At 54.3% G+C, this 10,970-nt stretch overlaps 1 protein-coding gene across 3 annotated transcripts; it reads left to right on the top strand.

The window, feature by feature from the left end:
- Positions 1–359: 359 nt before the first annotated feature.
- Positions 360–4,216, top strand: C1H7orf25 (chromosome 1 C7orf25 homolog). 3 transcript variants are annotated; one of them, XM_043978360.1, is made up of 3 exons: positions 360–561; positions 1,677–1,858; positions 2,697–4,216. In XM_043978360.1, the coding sequence occupies exon 3, from the start codon at positions 2,718–2,720 to the stop codon at positions 3,981–3,983; it is 1,266 nt and encodes a 421-aa protein (XP_043834295.1). In that variant the 5' UTR covers positions 360–561; positions 1,677–1,858; positions 2,697–2,717; the 3' UTR covers positions 3,984–4,216. The 3 variants fall into 3 exon arrangements, with proteins under 3 accessions (XP_043834295.1, XP_043834294.1, XP_043834296.1); XM_043978359.1 differs by lacking the exon at positions 1,677–1,858 and having other exon boundaries at positions 409–533; XM_043978361.1 differs by lacking the exon at positions 360–561 and having other exon boundaries at positions 1,726–1,858; positions 2,702–4,216.
- Positions 4,217–10,970: the final 6,754 nt, after the last annotated feature.

The following is a 10,970-nucleotide window of genomic DNA, read 5'->3' as shown; positions in this document are numbered from 1 at the left end:
GGGCCCCAGGAGCCGCCCGCCGGGCGTCGCTGCCGAGCTCCGGCATCCAGGGTGCGCCGGGGCGGGGCCGGAGGAGCAGGGCGGAGCGCGCCACGCGAGGGGCCGTGGTAGCGCTTGACGGACGGACGGAGTTCGTAGAGCCTCGAACAGCCCGGGTGGGTGCCGGACGGAGCGTGGCCCCGCCCCGCGCCGCTGGCCGCAGGGAATGCCGGGTTTCCGGCAGCCGACGGAGGGATGGGGCCGTTGGCAGCTCGGGGTTGATGCGAGTCTACCCGGGACCGCTGCGCATGCGTGCTGCTCACAGGGAGGGGTAGGGCCAGAGGGGGGAGCGACCCGCAGGCGGCTGCCCTCAGCCAAGATGGCCGCCGGGTCGGCTTCCTGCGCACGCCGGGCGCGCCTCCACGGCCGGGGATGCTCGGGGCGGCGTCAGCCGGCCGGGGCCATGTGACCTGCGCGTCCCCGAGGCGACGGTGGCCGGCAGGGAGCGCAGCCGGAGCCGCAGCAGAAGCCGGTCTGCCCGCCGGCCCGGCCAGGTGAGGCGCCGCCCGCGCCCCCTCCCCCGTAAGGCCTGGGCCCCCGGGCAGAGGAAACAGGCCGCGCGGGGCTGTGCGGGGGAGAGGCGCGGGGCCGGGACGAGCGGCCCACCCCGCAGAGGGGCAAACTGAGGCCCGGAGGGGGGGCATTAACGGAGGGCCGCCTTAATACCCCCCCCCCAAGTTAGCCCGGCTAGGGAAGCACTTATTAATCCCCTGCTGTGTGCAAGGGCGGGGGTATCTGGAGACCCCTCCTGCAGGGGTTGCGGGGCGGGGGGGGGGGAAGTGGGGGGATGGGAGGGTATCTGAACTCGAACCCAGGGCCAGGGCGAAGTCATCTGAGCCCTACCCCCATCCCCTCTCTCTCCTTCCCCCTCCCACTGGGGGGACGTGGGGAGGGGGAGGGGGCTCCAGGGATCAGGAGGAGGAACAGGAAGAGAGCCACACCCTTGCCATGGGTGGGGCCAGCCTCAGCCCCTTCCCACTTGGGGGATGCAGGAAGTGCCCCCCCTCCTTAGGGACTGGGTGAAGGGACGGGGTTCTGAAGGTATTTGTGGAGGTGCCTCACCCCCTGCAAGCCTTGAAGGACACCACCAGAGATGAGGATGGAGAGGGGCCAGGCGGGGTCTGTGCTTAAGAATGGGGCACGGCCTAAGGTCCCAAGTTCAAGGCCGGCCCTAGCAGCGAGGTGTGCCCCCCCCCCCCCGGGGATCAGGGCCCACCCTAGGGTTTGCAGGGCACTTCCAGGGTCCACAGGCCCTGTCCAGGGCACCCCGCAGGGTCTGCAGGGTCAAGGGCCCCCTTCCCCACCCCCCCAGGGTCCAGGGGCCCAAGCAATGCTGCCTCCTAAGGTCTGGGCACAATCTCCTTGGACCATCCCTGTCTGGGCCGGACCCTGGTGGCTTCTCGCTGGGCCCAGAGCCTGGCAGGTCTCACATTCAGGTCTCCGAGCGATGCTGCCCCACCCCCTCTCCTCTACTTTCCCTGGGGGGCGCAGGCAGGTGACAGGGCCGGGCGCCCAGCTGGGAAGGGACTGGAACTTGGGCCTCGGGCTCTGCCCGCCTGAGGCCGAGCCTGTCTGTGTGATCTCAGGTGGTTCCTCCTCCTCGGAGGGGGCACGCTGACATCACGTGGTGCCCGCAGGAGTCCGTGGCCGGTGCCCAAGAAGGTTGGAACCCTGCGGAGACCTGAGCGACCCTCACGGCAGCACTGGGAGGAGGAGGCTGCTGTCGTCCCCCTTTGGCAGCCCAGGAAACCGAGGCACGAGGGCTCCACCTCGGATCCGCCCTGTGCCCGCAGCGGTGCCACAGTCCCATCAGGCCTTGGTGAGCCCAGGGGAGCTGAAGAGAGGCCGAGTCCCGGCCCTCCTGACTGGACTGGCCTGGCCACCCATTCTTCCTGGGTCACCAGATGATCCCCCCTGCCCCCTTAGATGGGGGCTCCTTGAGGACATGGGCTGCTTTGGCCTCTCTGCCTCCTGGCTTGCACAGGCCTGGCACGTGGTGGACACTTAGTAGGTCCTCATCTCCACATAGCCCCTGGACTCCCCTCTTCACAGTCTGTGCTCCTTAGATTTCACATGTGTAGCTCCCCTCCCTCGGAAGGAGGCTTCCCTTTGTTCTTGGTACTTATGTTGTCAGTGCCCAGCACCTTGTTGGCATTTAGTAAATGATCGAGGATGAGTTTGCCCCGTGCCAGGCCTTCTTCATCCGCTCCAGGGTGAGCAGCCTTGTTGTGGGGGCTGGGATCTCATGCTCTTGCGTCTCACCCGGGCCCACTGGATGGCCTGTTTCCTCTGTTTCTTCATCATAACAACAGGGGGGTTGGTGGCAAATGGACTGGGTGCCCGCTGGTCGCTATGGTCCAGGTCTCACTTTTCGGGCCCCTGCGTGGGGCGGGTAAGTTGTGGGGCTGAATCAGTGCCAGGAGGTGCCAGGCCTGGTGGAATTGCAGGTGGGGCCTGTGAAGAGACTCTTAGCTGTGGGCCCCCACCTCTGGGGGCTCAGGTTCCAGTTGGGCAACCCTAGCCTCAAAGCGCTTCAGCAAACGTCCAGAGTGCTCTGTATGCTCGGGCTCTTACCACTCTTCACCTCCATGGAGCCTGAGGCCTGGGTCGTCAGGACGTGTCGGGGGTCACTAACCCAGTTTCCCTTCTCTTCCTAGTGTAGGGAGAATGCTGCCAACATGTCCCTGCACTCGATGCTTTGTGAGCGAATTGCGGTCGCCAAGGAGTTAATCAAGAGAGCAGAAGCCCTTTCTCGGTCAAGGAAGGGAGGTGTCGAAGGGGGGGCCAAACTATGCAGCAAGCTGAAGGCCGAGCTGAAGTTCCTGCACAGGGTGGAGGCGGGCAAGGTGGCCATCAAGGAGTCCCACCTGCAGAGCACCAACCTCACCCACCTGCGAGCCATCGTCGAGTCCGCCGAGAACCTGGAGGAGGTGGTTAGCGTCCTCCACGTCTTCGGCTACGTGGACAGCTTGGGAGAAAAGCAGACCCTCGTGGTCGACGTGGTGGCCAACGGCGGCCACACCTGGGTCAAGGCCATCGGCCGCAAGGCTGAGGCTCTACACAACATCTGGCTGGGCCGGGGCCAGTATGGTGACAAGAGCGTCATCGAGCAGGCCGAGGACTTCCTGCAGGCGAGCTCCCAGCAGCCCGTGCAGTACAGTAACCCCCACATCGTCTTCGCTTTCTACAACAGTGTGTCCAGCCCCGTGGCCGAGAAGCTGAAGGAAATGGGCATCTCCGTCCGTGGGGACATCGTGGCCGTGAACGCCCTCCTCGAGCAGCCCGAGCAGCTCCCGCTCAGCGACAGCGAGTCCGACGAGGAGGCCCCGGGACTCCTGCAGGTGACCCGCGTCGACAGGGAGAACATCGTGGCAAGTGTGGCTTTCCCCACAGAGGTCAAGGTTGACGTGTGTCGTCGGGTGAACTTGGACATCACGACTCTGATCACCTACGTGTCCGCCCTGAGCTATGGCGGCTGCCACTTTGTCTTCCGAGAGAAGGTGCTGACCGAGCAGGCCGTCCAGGAGCGGAAGGAGCGTGTTCTGCCCCAGCTGGAGGCCTTTATGGCCAACAAGGAGCTCTTTGCCTGCGAGTCGGCCGTCAAGGACTTTCAGTCTATTCTAGACACCTTGGGAGGGCCCGGGGAGAGAGATCGGGCTGCCCGGCTCATCCAGCGGATCCGTGTGGTACCGGACCAGCCTTCTGAACGTGCCTTAAGACTGGTGGCGAGTTCCAAGATCAACAGCCGCTCGCTCACCATTTTTGGAACAGGAGACACTTTAAAAGCCATCACCATGACGGCCAACAGTGGCTTTGTGAGGGCAGCCACCAACCAAGGTGTGAAATTCAGTGTGTTCATCCACCAGCCCAGGGCCCTCACTGAGAGCAAAGAGGCCCTTGCCACCCCCTTACCAAAGAGCTGCCCAGCCAGCAGTGAACTCTGACTAGCCGGCCTTCTGCCGCGAGCCGTCCTCGCAAACATCCGAGGTCTCGCTGCAGGGCTCACATCCGCTCGCTCTTCTCAAACACAGACGCACAGTGGGAGAGTCGGGGGAGCGCATCCATCCGCAGAGGCACAGCTGGGTCCTGGGGTCGCTGCCTTTGCACAAGGAGAGAATGGCATTTCAGGGTAGTCTGTCTACACAGCATGCCGCATTAAATACCCAGTTAAAGACTCCTCCAGCTTGGGTTTGTTTTTTGTTCCTTGCCTCATTACTTTTCGAGGGGTGGGGGGGTCGCTAGCCACAAGCCCCTGTAAGACAGCCATGCACAGAGGGTTCCTTCGACCCCTCCTCATCAACTGAAGAGAAAACTGAGGGCCCCTGAGTCTGTTCCCTGCACCACTTGTGGGAAGGAGGAAACCTCCCAGCCTCTGGCTTCTGAGCGCTAGATCCATTTATCCCAATCGATCCAGTTCCAGACAAAAGCCCAGCTGGGAGACTTAGAAGGGGCAGGGGAGGAGAAAGGCGCTTGGTGTGCTGGGATGCCCCTCTCATGGAGGCCACCCACTCAGAGAAAAGCTTGGTCACAGCAGTTAGGTTTCTGCCTGAAGTGCAGGAAACCAGGGACCCAAAATGCAACGGAAAGACCTTGGGCATAGGCTTACTGCCTGTCCAGGTGACTTGGCTTGGACTTGAGGACAGCCTGAAGTACTTGATGAGAGGGTGGACTAGCCCATTGACTGCTGGCTGACCCACCAGCCTCCTCCCCTTCCCCACTGCCTCCCCAACATCACAGGCCCTTCTGTAGAGACTCGGAGGAGGGAGCCTCTCAGAAGGGTCAGAGTCTGATTCCATGCCAAGGGCTCAGACGACGGGTTATATCTGGAACCTCGGGACTCGTTCCTTTTCTGTAGGAAAGTGTGGGCTAAATGCCAGACAGGGAACTTGCCCATGGGCTTTTCCAACAAGCTGGTGGGAGGCTGGGGACTTGAGTCCACACTGGTAGTTCTCTGCTGGAGCTGCTTTAGCAGGGTGTGTGGCACAGTGACTGCACCTCAGCTTGGAACTTACTGGACACCACTGCACCGACAGACTGCTTGATACGCTAAATTTTTTGCGTTAGGACCTAGTTCCTTGGCACTTTAATGACTCAGACATCTGGATTTTTAGCAGCAAAGTAAATATGTTTATGATTTAATTTGGTCAAGGACCAAGCACAAGACAGAGTCAGGTGAGATGGTGAAGTCTCAACGTCTGACAATCGTGGCCTTGAATTTGGTGAAAGTGGGTTTAGTTGTTGCCTAAGTGGGCCTAAGACAGCAGGAGCCATGGAGACAGAGAGCAGGAAGACCTGTGTTCAAACACACAGCTGTGTGACCCTGGGCAAGTCATGACCTCTGTCTCAGTGTCCTCACTTGTAAAATGAGAATAACAACAGTGCCTACACCTCACAGGGTAGTTGTGAGGCTCAGATGAGATGTTTGTAAAGCACTTAAGCCCAGGACTGAGCACACAGTAGGTGCTCAGTAAGTGATTGTTCCCTTTCCCTCTTCTATTTATAAATCGGTAATTCTTGAATACCATTCTTCACATTAGCCAAGGTCTCTTTGTTCCATGATTATGTATCACCAGTACACGTACAGAAATTGTCTTATTATATTTGCTTCAAGATATATTTTTATCATAATCCTGATCTGTTGGCTCCTTTAACAAAGAGCTAGTTTGCCAGTTTTTTTCATTTCCTGTTTACATTTTCTAAATTAAATTTTATTGTTTTCCAATTATCAAGCATTCATCTTTTTCCTCCCCCTTTCATGAAAAAAAAAATCCCTTGTAACAAATGTGCTTAGTCAAGTAAAACAAATTCTCCTTGGCTGTATCCAAAAATGTGTGCCTCACTACATCTGCTTACCATTGAAAGGCGTCTGTGTCCAGCCCTGTGGGACAAGTTGCAAATCCCTGAAATAAGGAGAGCGAGCAGGATGTGATGTGTAAAGGACTAGGAGCTGGGTTGGTTGGACCTGGTGCCCAGGCATTGCTGCTCTTTCCTCATGAGGAAGCCTCCTTCCTTCCTGTGTTCCTGGTCCCTGGAGCTGTCCGGCTGCTGTGGCATTGCCCACTACAATGGGTGGAATCATTTTGTGGCATAATCTGAAAACTGACTTTGCCCCTGTCTGGGGCCGGGCCATGTTTCCATTTGATTTTGCTCCTTGAATTCGATTGGAATTTTCCATAAAAGGTTTCTGGATTTGTCAAAATGGTTCAGAAGCAGCAAGAAGTTACTCCAGCGGCCAGCTGGTTCCTCTCTTGATTTGCTTTGATTTTCTCTTGCCTCCAGTGCGTTTTCCAAATGTCAGCCGGTTAGTTTGGAGAGTGGGGCGGCAGTTAGGGAATTGCTTTCTTGATCCAAGAAGAGAAAGAAACCACCTGGCTGACCGTAGCCCTCTTGAGGAGTCTTCTGCTTTGAAGGTTACCCTGCCCCTTTCCCTTCCTGATAGGTTTTCACTAAATGACAGCTGAGCTGATTGCTTGTCCCTTGAGGCTGAAGTAAGAATACCCCACATGTATTATTAAGCCCCATTCATTGAGGATCACAGAATTTGAGCATTGGGAGGGATGTGGGACCATGTCATCCAATTCAAAGCTCCCAGAAATCCTCACCCTCACCATCCAGCCTCTGCTTGAAGACCCCCAAGGAAGGAAGACCCCCCCCTTCAGAGTTCTGCTGCGTGTCCCCTAGCCTCAGTTCTAATTGTAAGGAAGTTCTTGCTGACCCCCAGTCTCTGTTTGCCTCTTCATCACACCCATCACCCCTTGTTCTGCCCTCCGGGACCAAACACAACAAAGAGATGCTTAAAAATGGCTTTCTGTCCCCTCCCCAAAGTGTTCTGAGCTAACCGCACACACCCCCCAGGAATCTTGTATGTCCTGCCGAGGAATGAATGCTTTGCACTATCCTAGTTCATTTACTCTTCATCATGTGAAGGAAAACACCAAAAGATTCAAGGGCATCCTCCTGGTCACAAGTGCAATTTAGGACCTTTTTCCAGAAGCATGAGTTTGGCGGTGTGACCGCTAGAGCCCATTCTAGCAACTCCAAACGTGGCCTCAGAGAAGGGCCCGGATCGTTGTACTTACAGCATCATAATGCCATGGATTTGACACTAGAGGATCTGGGTTTGAATCCTGCCACTGCCACTCTCTTCCTGGGTGTCCTTAGGGTTCCCTTTTCTGAGCCTCGGTTTCCTTTTCTGCAAAAAAAGGTTTGGGGACTAGTCACTAAGGTCCCTCCTGGCCCTAAAATCTGCATTCTCTTAACATGCATTTCTAGTCCCCATTCCACTTAAAGATGCTAAAAATCTCTCTGCTCCTATCCTTACTGTGAATGTGAATTTGCCTGCTGGGCATCTCTTAGTGCGCATTCGCTGCTCCGTGGCCAATTGTCTGATGCAGTGTTGACGTGAACAGAACAACCACTTTCGGGGTATCTTCAGACAGGAAAATAAAGCAAGTGGGCAAAGCCAAGATGAAGCATTGTTCTATAGGCTCTTGTCCTAAAGCATAAAAAAGGTACTTGAAAGTAGTTGCTGAATGAGAGTCTTGGTTTAAAAAAAGAAAAGGGAGGTGAGGATGGGAGCATAGCCATTGATAACCAGGCTCTGACATTGGCTAAAGAAGAGGCTGTAAACATCCTGGGCTTTTTCTCGCTGCTGCAATCTCAGTTCAGACCAGAAGGCTGCGCTTACCCATCGGCTTCCTTGAAACAAACCTGAGTTTTCCAGGGCAATACTGACACCGAAGGTGTCTCGCTATTTTCATTTAGACTCGATATAAATCACGAGTCCCCAAAGTGTGAACAAAATTCCACTTCGTGTGTTCTGCTGCTCTTTAGGAATAATAAATATTGTTTAAAAACATCACGGCTGTTTTCAAGAACACATTACGGAAAGTGATTAAAAAGCTAAAGCGGTCGATTGTGATTCAATAAACATCCTGCTCAGTAGTAAAATGCATTTTGAATTATGGCCACCTTCGTTTTAGCTGACATGTTAGTATTTGTCAAATCCCTTCATCTTCTGGAGTCTTATCTGTAGAATGGGGTAATGCCATTCCATCCTACCAGAACTGGTGCCGTGCCTGTCATTTGCCCGGCACTATTCGGGGACTGAGGACACAAAGAAAACCTTGTGGTGGTCCCTCCCCCTCAGGAGCATTTCTCCATAACTAAGCCTAGGGTACACACAGGATAAGTAATAGTTAGCTTCAGGGAGCCCCACAAGTGAGAACATCAGGAAAGACCCCAGGTAGAAGACCCTGGAGCTGAGTTGTGATGGGCGTTAGAAGGTGAGGTGAGGAGGGGGTGCACCCTAGGCATAGGAGGGAGCCTGCACAAAGAAGGAGACCACAAGGGCTGAGATGGGGAGTCATTGGAGGAGAGTCGTCCTGGAAAACATGCAGATTCCAAGTTTCTATTGCTACCCAGGAGCAACAGGGAACCTCTGAAACACGGTGAGTAAGGGATTGTCCTAGGTAGATTGGAGAGAGGAGAGGCCGGGCAATAGTTAGCATTTAAGGTTTATAACACACTTTACAATTGTTTTCTCACTGGATCCTCACAACAATTCTGGGAGGGAGGAAATTGAGGCAACAGAGGTTAAATGACTTGTCCAGGGTCACACAACTAGTAAGTGTCTGAGGTCACATTTGAACTCAGGTTTGCCTGATTCCAGACTCACTACTCTATCCACCAGTGTAGGTAAGAGGGGATGAGGTTTTTGAGCATGGAAGTTGTATCAGTTAAGATAAGGGGGCAGATGTCAGGATGGGAAGGTGAGGAGGACCAGTGGGCTGGAGTCTGGTGGAGATGGGGGATCCATTTTGGGCATGTTGAGTTTGACACACCCGGGACATCTGAGTAAAGGTGTCTCACAGGAGAGCGAGGGCTGCTGTGAGCTCTAGACAAATGCTAGAAATGATTTTCTTTGTTGTGTGTGTGTGTGTGTGTGTGTGTGTGTGTGTGCGATTGTCGTGTCTTCTACTGATTGACCTTTGGGAGAGGTCTCTCCAGATACGTTCTGCTGCTTGTCTCTTCCAGATGTCTGGCAGGTTCTCTCAGGAAGGGATCAGTGCAGACATCTGGATTAGAGTCTTTCAGATCTGGGACTTGTTAGTGGGTCAGGAAGTAAACCTTTTGCATGTAAAATGATTTCCGTTAAGGAAATAATCTCTTTGCTCTCTCACCCAAAGATGTTTAAACTGTAGCCTTAGGATCCTGTGTAGGGATTGCAGGCGGTTAAAAGCCAGCCCACAATGAGGCCTTTGGACAAGTCTATTCCAGAACGAGGGTAGTGACTCCTGCAAGGGCTCTGCACCTTTGCCAGGTCTCTGCCTGAGGAAGGAAATGCTTTATGGGCAAATGTACCCACATGCACACACACATGCACATGTACATGCGTGTGCACACATGTGAACATACATGAGCCCTGCTGCCTCTACCCCAGTGCTAACAATGGAGGAGCAGAGGGGCAGCTTCTCTCGTCTGCCAGAGTCCTCCATGGAGGGGTGCTGATGGGAGGCCCTAGATCTCACATTTGGAGCTCCAAAGGGCATGTTGTTGGACGCTTTGGAGGCTGGGGGCAAGGAAGGGGTGGGGATGTGTACCATGGGCCTGATGGAGGAGCCAGAGTTTTTTCTGCACTGCCCCCCACACACACCCTATTAGTCACAGGAGCTGGAGCAAGTGGCATTGCCTCCTCGTCTGTAAAGTAAGACAGTTGTCCTGGATCTGTTTCCCAACTTAATTTAGCCAATTTTAGCTTGATACATGGGCAAAATTCAGTTCCAGTCTGGAAGTGAGGGGCGGGTTCCGCGAGTGTCAAGAACCCTGTGTCCTTGTCTCAATGTGATGAGTGGACTCTCCTGGCCTGACTCTAAGCTCACCTTCAGGGCCTGGGCTAGGGCTACATATGTGAGCTGAAGGAAGGCTGCAAGGACTGACCGTCCAACCCTGGGCCACAGAGTGGAAAAGAGATTTTTTCTATCTATTTGTTTTTTCTTCCATGAATCATTAGGCTGATCTCTTGAGTCACCACAGAGCTCATTTAGGAGGCTCTATACAGTCTGAAGCTCGATACAATCAGCAAAACATCGCCCCAAAATGGGAGCAGCTGGGGAACCTTGCCACCTGTGGGGACGCCCTCTCCCCCTGGAAGCTCATGGAGGACACCCCATATGACAGGGCCAGGCACCCCTGTTGAGCACGCATACCTCCCTGCTCCAGGCTTCACATCCATCAGAACATCAGAGCTCTCTGCACTTTGGTCAATGGATCTTGTATGATCTTTGTATGTGTGTGACAGATACAGTTTGGAGGAGAGCCTTGAGACGACGCCTGTCACTATCCAGTCAAAGAGTTTGTAAGCCACAGACAACAGATGTAGTGGGATCTTGTATTCTCTGCACCCTTCATCAAATCGGGGGACGACAAAGACGTGGTCTGCCTAGAAGTGGCCTGTTCCCTTCTGTTTTCATCACGGCTGCCCTCGATTTGTGTGTAGACCACTCACATAAGGAATCATGTATCCATTTGGGCTAATGAGTCTTCTTAATCTCCTCTTAATGGTAGTAATATCATTTGTAATTTATTTTCCACTTAAAAAAACCATCCCCTCCCTAAAAACATTTGTTAAAGACAATCCCACAAGAATTCCTTTCTATCAGATATCCTCCGCATGCTTGGTCTGGTCTATCTGCTCATTCCCCAGTTTTTTGCATCAGGGACTGAGGTGTTCAAAGTCCTACTGCATGGGTGCCCCTGTAATTGATTATGGAAATAGATCATTATAAGTAGCTGACAGATGTGTCTTGCTTTTCTGCTAATGGACACACCAGTGCCGTCTGTGAATGTTCTCGTGGGTCTGCGATGCTTTCTGCAGGCTTGTTTTTCCCTCTGATGCTTGCTCATGGCCTCGGGAGGAAGCTTCGCTGTCT

Source organism: Dromiciops gliroides, chromosome 1, assembly GCF_019393635.1.
Source record: "Dromiciops gliroides isolate mDroGli1 chromosome 1, mDroGli1.pri, whole genome shotgun sequence".
NCBI classification, from domain to species: Eukaryota; Metazoa; Chordata; class Mammalia; order Microbiotheria; family Microbiotheriidae; genus Dromiciops; species Dromiciops gliroides.
The sequence above is the reverse complement of the archived record's forward strand: the minus strand, read 5'-3'. Positions and strand labels throughout refer to the sequence as shown.

Coding starts and splice junctions, on each gene's coding strand:
- C1H7orf25 (XM_043978360.1), top strand. CDS start 2,718: ATGTCCCTGCACTCGATGCTTTGTGAGCGAATTGCGGTCGCCAAGGAG.